Source organism: Gavia stellata, chromosome 1 (assembly GCF_030936135.1).
Source record: "Gavia stellata isolate bGavSte3 chromosome 1, bGavSte3.hap2, whole genome shotgun sequence".
Taxonomy (NCBI): domain Eukaryota; kingdom Metazoa; phylum Chordata; class Aves; order Gaviiformes; family Gaviidae; genus Gavia; species Gavia stellata.
The window spans coordinates 97,932,663-97,951,887 of record NC_082594.1 but is presented as its reverse complement, the minus strand read 5'-3'; the positions used below and the strand labels follow the sequence as shown (position 1 = coordinate 97,951,887).

The window sequence follows — 19,225 nt, the reverse complement described above, 5'->3', positions numbered from 1 at the left end:
TGCATGCATGGCCTATTAGTATTTTCTTATTGCTTCATTTTCTTATTTTTCTTATTGCTATTAGTACTATTCTTTGTTTGTCACTTGTATTGCAGAAGGTTCTGGAAGGCCCATGTGTAAACCTCTGCAGAAACATGAAGGAGAAGGATGTTTCTGTAATGGCCAGCTTATAATATAATGTAAAACTAGATTAAGCAAATACAAGCAAATCTCACCTAGGAAAAATGTAAGGGAGGGCAGGACTAAACTACGGTTTTAGTGTTGGGTTTTTCCCAAGGGAAGGATTGAGTAGTTCTAGCAGCACCCCCAGCAGCAATCACCTTAATTACTTACTCAATCAGATGTTGTGCATACAACAGTCATTTTGGCTTAGCACCTGTAGAACAACATGACAAGGAAAAATACCCCATACCACACCCACAGGAACAGCATATTCCCTTCAGGATATTTCATCTGGCTGCTAGAATAACAGAAAGACTCTCTGGTGGCCTTAGGTCCATCTCCCATTCGCAGAGGCTGGCAGAGCTTCCCTTGTGCGATCCATGCCAAGCTGAGGCTGGTGCTCTGCAGTTACTGCTCCCTCTCCAGCCCCTTTTCTCTGTACCACAGCCATACAACTGCTCAGGAAAAATGGCTCGCCCACAGCTTTTGAATGCCCATCAGGTCTTTACAGCAAGAGAGAATTACGACCTGCCAGGTGGACCATAACACTGTTGGCTCATTGTTGTTCTGACTATTAAGAAAGAATAGGGAGAGACAAAAAACATTATCCACGGATTCTTGTGTGCTGAGACATAGTATTTTAGCACAGTAACTCATTCAGAGTACCAGGAAACACTATATGGTGGCATGAACGAGGCTAACAAGAGGGTGCAGAGATTAGACATGCCGCGCAAGGAGGAGCGCTGCTCAGAAATAAGGTACCACACAAGCTCTAGTGAGCCGAGTACCATATGGCTTTATCTCACAGTTTTAGCTCTGGTTTATGTTTGCAGAGAATATTTCAATTCTGTCAGTGCTTGTTTAGCAATGAGCATTTGCCCACATGCTCAATGTGGGGCAGGCAGGTTATAAATCATAGTCTTCTGTAAGCAAATTAATAATGTGCTCTGCAGCATCTCAGTGAACAGAGCTATGCAGCAAGTTTGCATTCTCTTTCTCAAATGCCCACTCACTTTCATGCCTTAGAAGAGTACAATATTCAAGCTTTTGCTGTTGACTAAGAAAGCTAAAAATGAAAACTGAGATTCTCATTTGTTCAGGGACAGGAGCTTTGGGACTCAGAGTCACCTTGTCACTCACCCAAAGCTCTCTTGACAACAGCTGGAGGGAGGTAGGCATTTCTGAGGGTAATTCAGCCCTTCCAGATCAAGCTTATTGTCTTGGAAAGTCTTTTCTGAAACTATTGCAAAACATATATTCTACCTTAGGGACTAGGAACAAGACAAGGTGGTCTACAGCAAAATGCTGTCCATGTGATCTGAACACAATTCAGCTCATGGCATTGTCCCTCAAGCCTTGCAGGAAAGTCTCTTTCTTCCTGTTTTGATGTCTCAAAACCAGCACCCTTGTTACTGCGTGAGCTATGTATATGCCGTGGATAAATATTAAGTTTCATTAGATGAAATAATTTTTCTTGAGAGTTTTTAAGAGCCTAAATAACAGAAACCTAACTAAAATTGTCTCCAAGGCCATATTTGTGACATTACACTCATGTTAAAACCCCTGGATCAGCCTCCAGTCTAAAGACTGCATGTGCTGATATAATAGTTGCATTTCATGCCCTGCGGATTTTGCCTTCAGAAGTGGGAATGCAGATACATAAACTCCTGAACTCCTGGAATTCTGTTCATTTCTGACTGGTGGCAGCTGTTAAGTGCGCAGACACATCAGATTATCAATACCTTTCTTTTGCAATATCTTCAAACCCAGAAGATTAACTGGGTGTGGTAGTGCTCAGCCATCTGCATCCCACTTCCAACCTCAGAGCAGATGTTATCTCAAAAGAGCAGCCTTCCTTCGCATTTCAGCTATTGGGATACATAGTTACAGTTTACAGGAGTGGCTGGTCACAAACCTGCTGCCATTTTGTAGGGTTATAATGGAAGATCTTTTGTTAAACAAGAAACCGAGTTAAGATAGTGTAGTTAGGAACTCACGAGAAGTCATAAAGAAAGACGATATTGACACATACCTAGAATAAATGTTTCTTTAAGGATCTTTAATTTTCTGCTATGATTTTCTATACAGCTAGGGCCTGATCCATTTCTGTACAGCTCCAGGCCTTTGGAGTCAGTGGAAAAACTCCCACTGATTTCATTGAGCGTTAGAACATATCCCATCGGAATTAGAAAAATGGCAATACTTTTTTGTGAGAAGGAATTGCTATGATAGGCATGAATCACAATTACTAAAGAGCGCTAGTGTAATTCAAAGCCCTGCACAAAACCTATGAAGTCAACAGCAATCTGTCTACTTCAAAAAGCTTTCAGAACCTCTCTGTCTTCCCTTTTGCACTGTCTTTAATCATGCAATCTTTGAACATCTTTCTTTCATCTTAAAAAGAGGGCTCGGCAATTGTTCGATACTTGCAAGGAGGAAATTCACTCTGCAATGTATTGTAAAGTAACGTGGTATTTACCAAGCCAATAACCTATCTGTTCCTGGCTGCAGATGCTGAGTTGTTTGGAACATATGTACCATGATCTTGGGTTGGTAAAAGACTTCAACATCAATCCTATCACATTAAAGAGGTGGCTGGTAAGTATTTCAAATTTCTGATATTTGCAATTTTTCAAATTCAAAAATCAATAAACAAAGCATTTAGTCATGGAATTAACTTGACTCACATGAGTAATCCCACTGAAAGCAGTCAAGCTATACAAATCCTTAAAATTTAAGTACTTCAGCAAATGTTTGCGTTCTTGTGGTAACAGATGATATTTTTTTAACTGTTTTACATTTGTTTGCTGAGCTTTCTATTACTGAAAGCAGTTCATTTCTGGTGAATGCTCTTGGTACCTACTGTAAATGGAGACAAGTGTCTTCAGATATGGCCAAAAAAAGCCAGTATGTGCAATAATTATTAGATGTCCTAAATCACAGGGAGTAAAAAAGCAAGGCAGGAAGTAAAAGGAATTGCTGAGAATTTCAATAACTTTCTTTGCCTTGGTCTTTAATGTTGAGTATGTTGCAGAGATGCAAAACATGGTAAAAATGAGATCATACCAAAACTAAGATGTCTAAAGAAGAAACACTGGAGTATTTAAAAATCAGTAAGTTATCAGGTCCAAGGGAAAGCATAAGAAAGAATTTGCTAAAAAGCTAAAGAATATATTGGCTTTCTCAGAAAAACCCATCATGTTCCTAGAGGACCACAGAACAGTAAATATTTTACACATTGTTTAAAAAGGATCTAGGGATACCCTGCAGAATTATAGTTAGTAAAACTTACATCTGTACCTGACAAATTGATTGAAACAATAATTAAAAACATCATGATGTGAAGTTCATTACACAGATGTTTCATATTATTCCTGTAGCAAAGAATTATCTTACTAATCTATTCTAATTACCTGAAGAGTATGGACAGAATAGAAGGAACTGTTTTACATGATTGATGTAGACTCCCAGAAAGGCCTGAACAAATTCCACAAATTCAGAAGGTGGCTAGAAAACACAAAGCAAAACACTGGATTCATCATATCACGAAGTACAGTAGGAGCAAAAAGCACCTGGGCACCAGCGTACGCAGGGCAGTGACTGTCACTGCTTGGTGTGCTGCTGCTGGTTGAAGCTAACAAGGCATTAGGCTGACCAGACACCAGAATAAGGGATAAAATGGACCAATGTTACCATGTCTCCACAGAAGGCATAAGGTTTCCCTGGAGTTTATGCCTAGAACTGGTTAAATCTTTTTAGAAAAATGGTATGACTACATTAAAGGAGATATGACAAATGACCGAGACCTAGGAAATCTCTCCCTGAAGAAGGCAGATGAAAAGCTGATCATAAAATGACCTTAGAAAGCAGCTAAACAGAAAGGGTGGGATGAAACCCAATACAATCAAGGCTAGCACAGAGTAGATAAAACAGAAAATTTCCTCCTCCTGTCTCACAGCCTGAAAACATGGGAAACAAGGTGATATGTCAACACACATCAACATGCCACCCACACGCATTACTGCCGGCAGCTTCCTGTTAGCTTGTATCTCCAAGTAATTTGTTACCACTAGCATTTAAGACAGCCTCGTTCTGAACAATGAGGGGAGTTGATTATGTATTTTCTACAACGGTAAGACAGGGTGAGATTTCCTTTCTTAAACACTAGCTTTGCAGAAAGATGATTTAAAAAAGCCCCAAAGACTCAGCTTCAAACTATGATACTTCCCCAGGCGCAGTATGGGCACCAGTTTGAACTTAAGTGGCTGACAAAAAGCCACCTCATGCATATGCTTGCTTTCTTGCTCCCACATCCACTGGCTACAGAAATGTTCCCGAAAGGGGAGGAAAGGATGACTAATACAAGTCAGTCACTCCAGCCCTTCAGTGCTCTGAGTCAGGAGTCCCCTGTGATGCTCTGGGCTCCACTGCTGGATGTATACATTACATCCATGCAGTGTTGTACAGTGCCTGGGTATAACCACAGTGTCCATGTGGAGGCTGTGAGATACTGCCCACCACCTGTGAGCCTGGCTGTCAATCATATTGTGCCATTAGTTATTCATTTTAAAATAATGCAATGTATTTCTAAAGTCCTTGCTGCAGACTTTTGCAATGAAGCCCCCAAATATTGAATAAGCATTGAAAACCCACAGCTCTCTTGACCTCATCCATAGCTTTGAGGCTTCCTAGAAGTCAGGTCCCAGGTTGAAGGGTTTGATCCTGATGGGGCTTGAGGACTCTTGAAGTAAATTCACTATTTAGCTGGAGAAGGGGACCTGAATTCCATCCATGTCATTAATTCAGGCTCAGTAATTGAAGCATGTGCATAAGGGCTCTCTAGGGACCAGGCTATGGAGGATTCAGCAGAAGGGGTCCAGCTGATGATGTGATGAAGTGCTGCTGATGCTTGGCTGTTTTGTGCAGGACAGGACACCAAAGGCTATCCAGTGCATTGGAAGAATGACTGTGGCATGTGTTAACCCAGCTGTGCCAGCTCCACTCAGCTAGCCTCGCTGACAGTAGCAAGGGCAAGCTTTAGCTTGCATTTGTAATGAGGGCACATAGCCAAGATCTGTAGAAAGTCAAAACACACAAAAATCAGTCCCATGTGCCTATATGGCTAAATCTCTCCCATGCTGCCTAGCATAGGAAACCCACCCAGGTATGCTAGTGCATGTGCATTTGCATCTTCACTTTGCCAAGCAACACATCTCAAAGTGCCACCTCTGAGCATTTGCAAATGAAATAACAACTACATTTCAGCCTTGAAGATTTCAAAGCCGCAATTTGCATTCAGCAAGAGAGAGGAACAGGGATATACTTTGAGTTCTTTACACACCCCAAAGTCACCGTTTAACCACCACACAGTTTGAAATAGAAGTTCAGGATGAGAGCACAGAGTCCTGTCTCAAGACTGAGATGCACTTGCAGCTGTGCTGCAATGTTTACCCATTGCTAGCTGGTATGAGAGAGGAGCTGCTATGAGCTTTACCTGCTGACAAATTCTCGAAAGGCAGTAATCTCTCACCCTCCCCCAGGAAGGCAGAGAGGGCCTTGTGCTGTCAGTTTGTCCTAGCAGAAGATAATACTGGGCTCCATAGGACTCCTGTAGGGATATACAGTGCTTCCAGGGAGGCTGGGAAGCATATGTAATCATGTTTTTATAAAGAAAGAGCTCTCCTGTTTCTGACTGCTTCATTCCCTCTCTCTGCAGCTGTGTATTCATGACAATTACAGAAACAACCCCTTTCATAATTTCCGGCACTGCTTCTGCGTGACCCAGATGATGTACAGCATGATCTCGCTCTGCAGCCTCCAGGTATGCTTGCCACCTGAATAGTATCACTCCATTTCTATCATGGGGCACATGTTCATCCACTGAGCACCATGACACCTGTGCCACTTTTCTTGCAAAACAGGCCACCAGCTTGCTAGCGAGTGATGAGCTTTGCAGTAGGTCCCCTTGTTCAGTTCCGGAGAGAAGATGATAGGTGTTGCATTTCCACCTCTAGCTTCCCACTCAGCCATCCCATCCCAGACCCCAAGCACCTACAGAGCTTTCTGAAGCTGCTGGGAAGTTACCTTCACTTCCTGGATATCCACAATTTGTACACTGAAGATCTTTTCACACTCTGGTAGCATGAAACATCTATGAATCAGATTCAAAAGACTACTGAATTATGGTCTGTGGATACAGTCTTCATCTGTGACACAAAATGATCCCAAAAGAGGTGTTCTCCAAATGTGTGCCTGCTTGCATTAGCTACTGGAAATAATGCCTTGCATGTACTGTATGCAAGATTCACACTCAATCTGTACGCTGTCCAAAACTATAGGCATCATTTATTTTCATTGACTGGATAACCTGGGTTTATAAATAAATTTCATTTCTGTACAAACCAGATTTTATTCAGTTAAAAAACCCCTTTCTTCTCCATAGTTAAACATCTCAGTTACTGGCCTAAGTCTATTTTCTTGCCCATAAAAGTATGAAGAAAAACTTGCTTTAATGGAAGTTTATCCTATTCAGAAGCTGTGGGAACGCAACACCTAATTTTTCTCACTCTTTTCTTAACTTTAGTTAACGTAGAATACAATGGCAACTAAGCTATCTTCCAGCCCTCCCTTAACTAATCAGAATGCTCAAATGACTTGTAAGAGACTGTTCCAATATCTCAGTGCTTTTATATGATCTCTGCAGTAACAGAAAGTTTAAAGCAAATTACCTCCTCTGAGCTGCTGTTATCTAATGCAAGAAAGGCAAATCTGAGTCATTTTTACTGGAAGGGAAGGCAGAATTCTCTTTCTTGACTGAAGTAAATTGATCTATGGAAAAATACTTCATTTTGCTCAGATTTGCATGTCTCTGAAAAGTAAATGTGGGTGGTTTTTTCACTTCTTTTCATTTATGGGCATAGGGGAAGTAGAAATCCTAATACTACATTAACGTTTTATATTTTATAGGAGAAATTTTCCCAAATTGACATCTTAATTCTCATGACTGCAGCAGTATGCCATGACTTGGACCATCCGGGCTATAACAATACGTAAGTCTGTCTCTTGCTTTCTCTTCCCTTAAAATGTATTGGGAAGGTAATACCACCTGGCATTTTTGTTAGATCAGGCTTTCCTTCTCACAGCTTGAGCTGGCCACGACCTTCCCCCAAGGCCCTGCTGTTCACTCACACATGGGCCGAGGCAGAGCTTCATGCAGAAAACTCAGGTCTGGGTTGGGGTTGCCAGCTGTCCTTGGCGCTGTAAGGAAAATGCTTTTTCAGATTTCTATTCCAACACTTTCCCCCACTCCTGAGAAAAAAATGTAAAATGTTTTACAGCTGAGAGAGAGGGCATAAATGATTACACTAAAATGCAAAGGGTGATTTAACTTACACATTATTTCATAATTATAAATCATGAAGTGCATATTACTCTATTTATTATCATATGAGGAAATTAGAATTGTTGACCCATGGACACTTTTGTGTGCATGTATGTGTGTGTGAAAAAAAGAGAGAGAGAATCTAATTTATTTGTAGCCATTCATTAAATAAGGGCAGAACCCAATTCTGATTGGATCAGTGAGAATCTCTCCATTGACATTAGTGGAGGTTGAATGAAGTCCAGACAGTTCCTTCTGTGTTTGTTCTATGTCATTTTAAGCTACAGACACTTGGTAAAATTAAAAAAAAAGACCCGACAGGGGAATAGTGCCTGAGATGATATTAAAGTAATATCAATCTATCTTCTCAAAAAAATCTGATTTAGTATTAACAATTAAAAAACAAACTGCAGCTAATTGAATAAGTATTGAAAAGAATGTAAATAAAAGTAAGCAGCATGGTTTAGAGCAGCTGGTGTGTGTCTGCAGGAGTTCTCATTGTTTTTCTTCACATCAGCTATCAGATAAATGCACGAACTGAGCTTGCGGTACGCTACAATGACATCTCCCCACTGGAGAACCACCACTGTGCTGTGGCTTTCCAGATCATTTCCCAGCCAGAATACAACATTTTCTCCAATGTCAACCAGGACCAATTCAAACAGATAAGACAGGTATGAATGCTGCTCCCATCTGTGTTGTACAAACTGTTCCTGAAGATATAAGCACTCACAGACTTCCCTGCTGTACAGTGCGAGTGAATCATTCTCCCTAGAGGGTAGGACTGAAAAAGCCCCTCACACTGGAAGGATCCAAGAGGGATTCTTGGAAAATTTCCACAGCAGCACTCCCTGGAATGTCTTGCTGAGAAATAATGAGTACATCCTGACTATTAAATCCTATGACATTTTGGGGGTAGATATTTATATTATTGAAGGAGCCAATTAGCTCTGACTGGGAGAGGATTAAGCTCTCATGGCAGAAGTTTACTCTTTAAGAGAACATTGTATTAATTTTAAGAGGGGCTTCAAAATGGGAAAAGATTTACAACAGCAGAACACTTGTATTCTTGGAAGAGGCTCTGGTGGACTGGGAGTCATCACAGTTATCTCTGAGACAGTGAACAATGCTACAATTCCCATTAGAGCACTAAGGGCCAAAATCCAGTCTTAGTTTCCACGTTACACCTTCCTTACACACCAAATGAAAAAGCAGACCAATATAAGGGCTCAGATACCGGTCTGGTTGGAGTTACTGATTCTGCCAGTGCATGGGAAGCAGGCATGGGCCCAAAATGGATAGATCTGTATGAAAACCCACAACTTCAAATTAACCACATGTTTTCCCATCATAAATTCTGCCTAGCAGGAGGATACAGAGCTCCTAACACATTGGCTGCATCTGGGTGTTTTAAAGCCCTTAATCCAAGGAGGATGAGCACAGAGGACATCCACATCTACTGATCTTTGTCTCTTCCTAGGGCCACTAAGGGTCAGCAGCAAAACCTAGTGCTTTCCAAGGAGCCAAAAGTGGGTCTTGGCAAACAGAGTGTGGCTTTTAACATCCTGTTGTACAGTTTGTTTTTCCACAATTAGCCAACCAGAAAGGAAAAACCTCAATGCCTCTGGAATATCACACCAGTGTTACAGATTGACCCAACCATGATCTTCATATACCATGAACTCTTTATAACCCTCTCCCAGTTTGCTGGGCGGTTTCAAGTTAGAAGCTTCCCCTTTCAGTGTTAACAATGTAATGCATCTCAGGCTTTTTGTGTGTAACAAAGACCCTACTTTGCTCCGCAATAGTAGACTTTGTAAAGAATGTCAAGTTAATATGTGAACATGTTTTCTTTGCTAGGGGATAATTACGTTAATCCTGGCTACAGACATGGCGAGACATGCAGAAATACTGGACTCTTTCAAGGAAAAAATGGAAAATTTCGATTACTCAAATGAAGAACACATAACCTGTGTAAGGAGGTTTTGTAGATTATTATTTTTCTGTGCATAGTGTGAAAGCTTGTAGATTAACATTCATTTGTTTAAAAACCAAGATTCAACATACATTATCAAAAACTAATCCTTCCTACATCCTCTGCCCCACCAAAAAGAATTAAAATAGATTATTCCAGCTTTAGAAATCGCAGAGTCGCATCAAGAAAAAAAATATATTTACTCTGTCAGGATACAAATTCTTATTGTCCATTACTGTGGGGCAAAAAAGTACACACTCTAGACTCCTCCACTTCCTAATCCAATCACCTTTGATGTCCAGGAAAGCCTCTCTCCAGCTGCCTCTGAATGCTCCACAAACAACTTCATGGTCATTTGTGGCTGAATCTCTTCATGCAGCAGATAAGGGCACATCCCAGTGCTACAGACAGGGAAACCGAGGCAGAGAGGGGATAAGTGATTTACAGAGGGTAACTGGGAGAGTGGAAAAGAACCCAGATCATTTAAGACCTCTGTTTTAATCCTAAAACTTTCCTTTCTGTTTGAAAACATTGCCTCCCATTGCACTATAAAGACACAGGTTTTGGATAGGGGAAAAAGAGCTGGCCATAAGACTGCAGTATTAAAGTATTATCCTCTTTCAGCTGAAGATGGTGCTGATAAAATGCTGTGATATCTCCAATGAAGTCCGCCCGATGGAAGTAGCGGAGCCCTGGGTAGATTGCTTACTAGAGGAATATTTTAGGCAGGTAAGAATGAGGGAGAGATGCAGTTGCACAAATTGCTGCTCTTCCCGAATCCCACCTCAGCTACAGGTGCTCTGCTGTCTGACAGCCCAGTCTAGCTCTAGGATGGAAAGACTTCTTTTATAGAAAGCAGGAGAAGGATGTCAACAAGAAAAACTGTTCAGAAAGCAAGTGAATGCAATTGAATGTAATTTGCAGATGAAAGACAATAGCAACTTAGAAATCCTAATGCTAGCAGACTGAAGCTTGTTCTCTGTAAAGTGGCTGCCTTGCAAGTTTATTTGACATATAAATTATTTTTGAGCCGAAAGGGCAAGAACAGTGGCAAGAGAAAGTTGTCAAGTGTATGATATCAAACATTACACAGGACTAGTTTAGATAATTTTCGCTGTGTGTGAACATTTGCCTGAAGAGAAGGCAGACAACTTGCTGAGGTGTGCAAAGTCAGACTTTAAACTCCCCAGACCATTGCTCCTCACTGGATTCCCAGCTGGACACAGTTTCTGATTGCTTAAAAAAAGATCTCTGGAAAAGCAGCCCTCAGCTGCAGTACTCTGAGGAGGAGATGCCAGAGCTTTCTTGTGTGTTTTGTCTATACCTTGAGAGGGTGCATGCTGAGAAGGTTTTCTCAAAAGAGACAGACACATCAGATGATGTGTCAGAAACACTCCTCGCTCACTGCATCTGCAGCTTTTTACTCAAAATTACAGTACCTGTGTGCCTTACTGTTTTGGCCACCCAGCAAAAGCACTATATGCCAAAAAACCCAGTAATTGAGAGATAAAGTCTCCTGCAGGATATCTTATTTGCACGCACAGTCTGTGACCTCCTTGCACATGAACCCACATCAAAACAGTAAGTTAAGTGGTCAAGTGGGTAGCTTGGTAAACTCATTGCAGTCAATGGAACTGTTCTCCATTGACCCAGCTAGCCAGAACCAGTTTTAATCATTAGTAAAGAAAAGAAGGATACGTAATTTCTGGTTGACTACCTGAAAATAATCACTCTCTGGAGAATAATGAGGAAATCAAAGACTTATTCCTCCTCTTCCAGAGCAGCAAACACCATTACCACCTTTCTGAATGCTCAGAAATATTTTACCTCACAAGTCCCATGGGTTTGCAAAGGGAATCAGGTGGCCTCATTGTCCTGTGAGCCTGAAGGTGAACGCTTTCATGCCAGTACTGTGCAGATGTAACTGAACAGAGTTCTCTTTACTCAAGTGCTTGCTCTCAACAAAGCAGGATACATTGGCCCGAGGGAAGCATATTGCTATTTTGTGCTATCTTCAGACACCACTGAGATCTGTATCTGAAGTACTGCTCTTTCGCTAGTGATCTACTTGGTACATTACTCTCCTCACAGGCTTCTAGCTGAGATTAATATTTGTTAACTCTGGATTTGTTCCAGAGCGACCGAGAAAAATCTGAGGGGCTTCCAGTGGCACCGTTCATGGACCGCGATAAAGTGACCAAGCCGACAGCACAGATCGGTTTCCTGAAGTTCGTTCTCATCCCCATGTTTGAAACAGTAACAAAAGTAAGTCTTCCAAGGCCAGAAACAGAAGTGGGGGTGTTCGGAGCTTCAGTGTTTGCTCCGACAGATGTTTAGTTAGCCAGGGAAATGGGAATATACAGTTCACATTCTGCCTTTCAGCCCATTGCTAGCATGTACAGGTTAACAAATACAAAAGGAAATGTTGATATTCTCTCTCTTGTTTTCACCTAGCTATTTCCAGAAGTGGAGGAGGTGATGCTCCAGCCCCTTTGGGAATCCAGGGACCGCTATGAGGAGTTAAAACAGATAGATGATGCTATGAAAGAGGTATGCTCTAAATTTCTTATTGATAAAGCAGACATTATGATTGAGTAAGTCAAACATTATAATTTAATAGCAGGTTAATTCCAAAACAGTAGGAATACTTATGGCATAATCATTACCATGAGAAACACATTCATTACACTGGGCTGGAGCATGTACCAAAAGCAGTATGTGCAAGAATGTGCCCTTGCAGAGTTCACCAGGCACCACACAAGCACGACCATGGGAAGGAAGCTGCTTACAAGAGAGGGACCTGGAGACAAAACCCAGAGATAACTACCCGAGGGGAGTGTGTCAGCAAACACCTCTCCCAGGAAGCAGATACATTCACCTGGGAAGGAGTAAGCCTGGGCTAGACTGCAGCAAAATGTCTTGGGGTCAGGCACTTCAAGGCACTGCACCACCAATGCATAAGTTTCTTTTCTGGGATGTCTGTCATCAAGGATGTGCCTGAAATTTTACAAGGAATTATCCTCATACATACAGCATCCAGTAGGATTAAACACACAACCAGTGCACCCATTTTATGGTCCAGGCTGCATGGGGACCTCCATTTACAGAGTGTCTCTCATTTTGACATGTAAGGCTTAGGGGAGGTAGGATATACATGTAACCACATTTGCTCTTTCTGGCCACATCTGCCTTGCCTGACAGGGCAGAGACCAAGGCCAGGCCCTGGGAGCAGGTGCCCCACACCCGCAGTGCAGCAGCCGGCATGCTGGCCCGGCTCCCACAGTGCCCTGCCGTCTGTGACACCGGGCCTGCACACCTTCCTTGCATGCCTCTTCGAGTGCTTCTTTTCCCTGCCAAGGCAGATGACAAAACCTGCCCAAATGGCATCACAGTGTAGGGGTATTCTGACATGAACAAATTTATCATGTAGACAGGATACTATCATTCACTCTGCCATTAAAATAAATTGGGAAGTGCTCTGGAGCACAAGTTGTGCTGATACTGTTTGACATGTGGGAAATGAAGGTTCATTCACTTGATCATCCCTGGCTGAATGAGGGGAATAGTAGCTTTCTGGAGTAGCTCCCACCTTCTCCCAAGTGCTTTGGAGGAAAAGACCCTCAGCAGCACAGATACTAAGACTGGTTAATCAAAGAGCACATGCTTTGAGGGCACTAAGTTATATAGGAGAAGAAAGTCTTTCAGGCATTCTTCCATTTAGAGTGGAGCATTTCTCAAAGGAGGGAAGAAGAACTCAAATATGACTGCCAGACTTTCTGAGTGCTATTCATCTTTCAAGTTGAGCTGAGATTTTACTTCTGCTTTACAGAAGCTGTCAAAACAGAAATTTTATACAAATTGATGGAGCTTTAATTATGGTGTATTGGCACAAGACGCCTTAGGAAAATAGGAGATGCCTGAATTCAGAAATATCCTGAAACAAGAGGAGTTAGTTAATAATCTGAGAGCCTAGCACGGCAGGTGATGAGAAAGACTGAGTGCTGTTTACTCAGGACATACATCCAGAGCTGTTTGGATGAAAACGTCCGTGTGATATACCAAGCTGCTGCCTGTTATTTCCCAAGAAATGTTGCATATGCCTTGTGCAGAGATGAGTGCTCAACTCACAGCAGCAGTGGAAAGCGGCACTGTGTGAGTCAGGGGTACTAATCCTGCTTTGCTCTTCATTTCAGTTGCAGAAAAAGAAAAGTGAAAGTTTGACCACCGGCAGTACCGAGAAGTGAGACAAAAAGGTCTCTGAGCAAAACATAAAACCTAAGGTTATTCTGTTTTTGAGAAATGCTGTATTTGCCAAACAGATGTGGTGGGTACATCAAAATCCAACTGGGACTATGTATGGAGAGATGTGTCAGGCACAGATGCCCCGCCTGCCTATCTGCCTGCCCGGACACCTTGTCTACAGCCTGCAGCCTGCTCACACAGGCACTGCCGCCGTTGGGCACCAGGGCTCCCCTCACTCCAGCATGCCCATCGCAGCTCCCCAGCAGGACTTCCCCTGCGGATGTTGCACAGGTTGCAGCATGGCTCAAATCTTCAGCAGATTTGCCTTTTTGGTGACCACAATGACCACAGTCTGTAGAGACAAAACAGAGTGTAGCTAAGGAACCTTTTCTGGAAAATGATCCACTGGCATCCAAAAACAAAAGAAAAAAGTTGTTTTAGTCAAGATACTCTATATATGTGTACAGCAGTATGCTAATTACAGCATAGCTTAACAGATGCTTATATTCTGGCAGGGGTCCAGGCATATATTTTTGTTTGCCTAGTAGGCCCTAACGACACATTTCTCTGTATTATTATCTGAATTTTATAGTGTTCACAGTACATTCAGAAACCCAGCATAGTGGATGTAATTTTTTTTGTTTTCTATGCTAGAAGAAATCAGAAGAAACTTTACTGAGTTTGCAGGTTCGCTTTGTGGCCTGGTACAGCCAGATGTCATGGGATCCTTCGGCATGAGCCAAGAAGGGAGCACAAAGCCGAAACCACTGTGCAAGCGTATTTTTATCCTTGTGGATGCAAAAAGCAACAAGAAGAAAAACCTTCAAAGATGTACAGGGTTTTTTTAACTTTTAAACTGATCTGCTAAATAATATATTCTTCTACAGAAATGGGTGTTGTACTTGTTTTCTTTTGGCGTATGTATTCATGTGAGAACTGTCTCTGTTCCTGAAGACAAATGCTTTCATAATGAATACAAGGTAAGGGGCTGTAAAGGAGAGGGGAGGGTCTGTTCTCCTTAAAAGGAGAAGCTTTAGGAACATTTTTTGTGGTACACTTGCATCATAAGTGCAATACCAAAAGAGCTCCACTTCCCTTGATGACTTTGTAAAGGTTGGGAGACAAGCTCTGCTCAGACATGCAGTCATGCAAATGGACAGCAGGCAATACTGTTATCGACTCCTCTGCACTGCCTCACCAAAGGGGAGGCTGGAAGAAATCGCCCTTCTTTGTGCCATGAGAGGTGAGCCACGGCCACTCTGGTCATCCACTTCTGGTTTCTCCCACTGGGGAAAGGTTGCCCTCCCTGGGACCTTCAGCAGACAGAATCACTGAGACCAGTGATTCGCGTGCACCCTGGCTTGCTGGCATCCCCCCCGCCCCCAGCAGCCAGCAGCCAGCGAAGCAGCATGCGTGTTGTTCTGGTCCTCCTTGGCTCAGTTCCCTCAGCTGCCCCATCAACTTTGCTAGGTGTGTTAGCTATAACAGTAACACTAGTGCTATGCCTCTGCAAAGTCCAAAGCCGCACGCGTTGCCTTAGCCTGTTTTTCCAAAAGACATGAGCAGGTGCGGGCCAATCTTTCCCCCCATGACCCAGGAAACACCTTAGGAAGCTCAGCCTCTCTGGCAGGTGTCTAGTAGCAAGCTCACCACTGAACAACAAACCCTGCCTCCTGCTCTGGAAACTCAGATTTATTCTTCTGTTGTTTCTGCACATCGTTAATTCTGAGCTTAACTCTTGTTCCCCCGCCCCACCCCCCCCACCCCACCCCCCCCCCCGTGCCTTTTCCTATGTTTGGTCTCTTTCTTTTGCACAAAACTGTACTACTTCAGCTACTCTCCAATCTCTCAGGGAGATCAATTACCTTGAAACATCCATCCCTCTACCCTATTCCTGCTTGCACATTTCCAGAGATACCCAGGACAGACCCACAGCTAGTTCTCTCTGCTGGTGCCTCTTTCTGCCCAAGCTGCTGTCTCCTTTAAACAGCTGTTTGTGTGTGTGGTTTTGGCCTTTCTGCTGCAAACTGGAAAAGGGTCTGATCCCTGGATTTGAACAGCCATGGGGGACCCCAAGGGAGATGGGAAGATCCAAGCACAGGGTCAGCTCCAAGCTACACAGACATCTTCATGAATGGATGAACTAAGTCCTAGTTTTGATTAACCTCAAACTTTTGATGTTTGAAATTTGGATCTGAATTATGTGGTTTGGGCCTTTTTTCTGTACTAAATCTTATAATCCAAAGTACATTGTGACCCAGATTGTTCTGCTGTGGAATTCTTCACTTCTTTTTCACAAGTAAATCAAATTCACCATCTCCATTCAAGCGGATTTCCGTCACAGATCAGCTCCCAAAGCAGATGTGCTGTGCAGGAGCTATAAACAATTGCTTAGGGTATGCCAAGTCCTGCATTGAGCTAGTTACATTAGACGAGAAAACCTGCTGTAGAAACTTGACTGCACCCTCCTCCCACTAAAACTTTTTAAGAGTTAGATCCTGATAGGAAGTTTTGTTTCAGTTGGACGGATTTTCTCTAACCATAAACCCTAATCCAACAAGTATTTATGCATGCGCTTAACTCCCACAAGCCTAGTCATGGACCCTGGCATACAGTAGCTAATTGCATAGTGCACTTCTCTAATTGAAGTGCATGGGAGTTTGAGAATTAATGGCCCTTGGTGCTTGTTTTGGCTCCATCATTTTTTAAGAACAAACTGCAAACTGTTTACTGGAGAGAGATGATGAGAAGACGTTGGTGAAATTCCGCTGACTTTATTGGAGCTGCATCAGAACTGTGGAGAAGGGAATGCAACCCATCCTCAGGGCTGCACTAGTGACTCTCGTGATGCTGTAATGCACTGTGCGGCTTATTGAAAGAACAGGCAACATCAAGGCTGCTATTTATGATGGCTGTAAAAAAGACCACATGCAATCACAACCAGCTATTGGTATAAATGGGAATACCACAGCATTTTAAATCTCATTTGCCTTTGTAATATTAGATTTCTAAGGGACAATCCTCCCAACATATGTTTAACCAAGGGGAATGCAGGGCATTCTCTCATAATTCTAGTTTCTTACACTTTTTCCATAATATTTGACGCTGTGATTCATATGCAAATTAACAGATTTGAGAATCTTGGCAATCAGCCCATTACAATGTCACACATTTTCAGGATGACATTTTAAAACTACACTTAGCATGAAAATTAAGTTTTTTGAGGCAGCCAGACAGATGTCTCAAGTGTGATTTAATCTTTTCTTTCCCTAATCCAAGGAATAAGAGTGAATATTATATTTCAGTGTTGTTGTTTCAGCTTACGGTAGGTGCCTTACAAAGAATTTTCTATGATCTGTTGCATGTATCTTTTCAGCATCATGACAGTGCCACATGCATCCCAGCCTTACATTGCTACTGCTACATTTGTGATCAAAGAAAGATGAACATGAAACATGTTTTAACTATTCCACGCCATTTAGCTCGGAAAACTAGCAATGAGCCCTGGGATTTAATTTTTTTTTTTTTTTTTTTTGAACTATGAGATCCCACAGCCTCCTACTCACTTCATATTTTAGGATGGCTTTCATAATCAGATCAAACTAAGGCTATAGTATAACTGCATGTCTTGGGAAGGAAACAGCTTTTTAAAAATGTGAATACCCCCACAGCAGCCAATTTGCAATGAAAATTTAGTGTGTGTTAAATATATGGGTTATGTAATGCCAAAGAAGTATCTGTACACGGAAATTGTTAATCTCAGTGCTGCCTCTGAGCAGCAATAATAACAGCATCTGTTCCATATGGGAGTGAAGCAGAGTGCTGGTGCGGAGTATGATCCCATCAGGAGAAGCACTGTCAAGTTGTATTCAATTTTCCTGCCAGTAAAAGCCAGTGGGCTTTTACTGCAAACTGCCCCTTCTATCTGGAAAGATCTGAAGAACACTTCTTACCTTTCCATCTGGTTTGTGATATTAAAAGCAGACAGACTTTTCTTTTTATCCTCCTGGCATATTGTTCTGTTTTGATGTGAAGCTTTCTGTGAGAGAGCAGACACAGTGGGGCAAATCACCTACCCTACTAAGGTAAAATCTCCCCATATTTACCTCTTTCCCACACTACCATCTCCTTCATTTCCCTGTGGCAAGGTGGGGTATAAAACACAGCAACATGCCTGTTAGTGACAAGGAGCACTCAGCCCCAGCCTGCAGAAAGGATGTATGTGAAAGGACAGCTCTGATGTAGGGCCATCCAGCTGCTGCTCTGACTCCCAATGTCAAAAAATTACTTTCCAAGAGGTTGCTCTGGAATCGTGCACATCCCAGCTCCAGGCTGTGGTCCAGAGGCCACCAGGCAGGTCCTGCCCTCCTGAGCCACCTCTCTGTATGCACAACCCTCTGCCAAGCAGCATCCTTGCAATTAAGGCTGTTCAGTGCCGGCAAAGTGAAGCAAAGACTTTCAAAGTGTGTTTAAAACTGCTTGGATGCTGCTTTTCTAGGCAACATGGCAGTGCAGTGGGCGATCTCTCCTTTCTCTCAGCTCTCCAGGGGAGTGCCTAGGCAGAGGTAGAGTTTGTACTCTGAAAAACTGGTGCACTGGAGTTCTGGTCTGTGTGTGGGTGCTATGATAGCACAAGAAACCAGTAAGTCTTAATACTAAACCTAGCTCTGCCACTGGCTTCAAATACCACCTGGGGCAAGTCACCAAGCCAGGGCTTCCCTCTCCTTTCAGAGACCCACATCTGTAAAGCACCTTGTGTTATTTGGATGTAAAATGCTCCTCACTGCGAGAACCAAGAGTTACTATTTTCAGAAAATATTACTTCATAGAAACTTCTAGCCAAAAAGCTAATTAGATGTCCTCATAAATGAAGAAGCTGTAACCGACAAGTCAAATCTCTCTTTCTTTGTCATCATGTTGTAGCAGATCTGCCTCTTTGCTAGTGAGAAGCCACACTTCTCACTATCTCACACAAAAAAAGCTTTCTGACTAATTTGGCATCTAATCAGGAATTACAGGTGTACTCAGGCACATGCACACACACAAAATGGCTATATCTGTAGACATTTTTGTAATACCGCTCTTGGCTCTGTTGCAAGACAAACTTAGAACCAGGAGGGTTTGGAAAGTGTAAATTAGTCTTGTCACATACGTTTGCTATAACATTTCTGAGGAAAAAAATCTCTGTTTTCCAAACTGTATGGAAGCACACTTAACTGCCTGGCTGACAGACCCGGCAGATCCTCTGCCCTAAAGGAAGCTCCGAGGTGACAGGAACTTGGAGCAGCTCTATTTCTTTCTAGACTAAAAGAGCTTGCTGTCAGCCTACTGATGGTGTTTCTGGGCTCGGGACAGCTGGGACACACTCCAGGCTGAAAAACGCAACAAGAAGATCAACACACAAAAGTATAAATCCTCCTCAAATCTGTGTGCCCAAGCCATGCCTTCTAGCATGCTGAGTTGAT

General features: G+C 42.5%; 1 protein-coding gene across 3 annotated transcripts in view; it reads left to right on the top strand.

Annotated features, from left to right (window-relative positions):
* Nucleotides 1-13,762, top strand: part of PDE9A (phosphodiesterase 9A) — a 51,829-nt gene extending 38,067 nt beyond the window's left edge. For all 3 annotated transcript variants that reach the window (XM_059817704.1, XM_059817695.1, XM_059817687.1), the window contains 9 exons: nucleotides 2,674-2,760; nucleotides 5,879-5,983; nucleotides 7,129-7,211; nucleotides 8,061-8,217; nucleotides 9,404-9,517; nucleotides 10,143-10,247; nucleotides 11,655-11,783; nucleotides 11,973-12,068; nucleotides 13,712-13,762. In XM_059817704.1, the coding sequence (XP_059673687.1) occupies nucleotides 2,674-2,760; nucleotides 5,879-5,983; nucleotides 7,129-7,211; nucleotides 8,061-8,217; nucleotides 9,404-9,517; nucleotides 10,143-10,247; nucleotides 11,655-11,783; nucleotides 11,973-12,068; nucleotides 13,712-13,762 (927 nt within the window). The remainder of the gene's footprint in view (nucleotides 1-2,673; nucleotides 2,761-5,878; nucleotides 5,984-7,128; nucleotides 7,212-8,060; nucleotides 8,218-9,403; nucleotides 9,518-10,142; nucleotides 10,248-11,654; nucleotides 11,784-11,972; nucleotides 12,069-13,711) is intronic.
* Nucleotides 13,763-19,225: the final 5,463 nt, after the last annotated feature.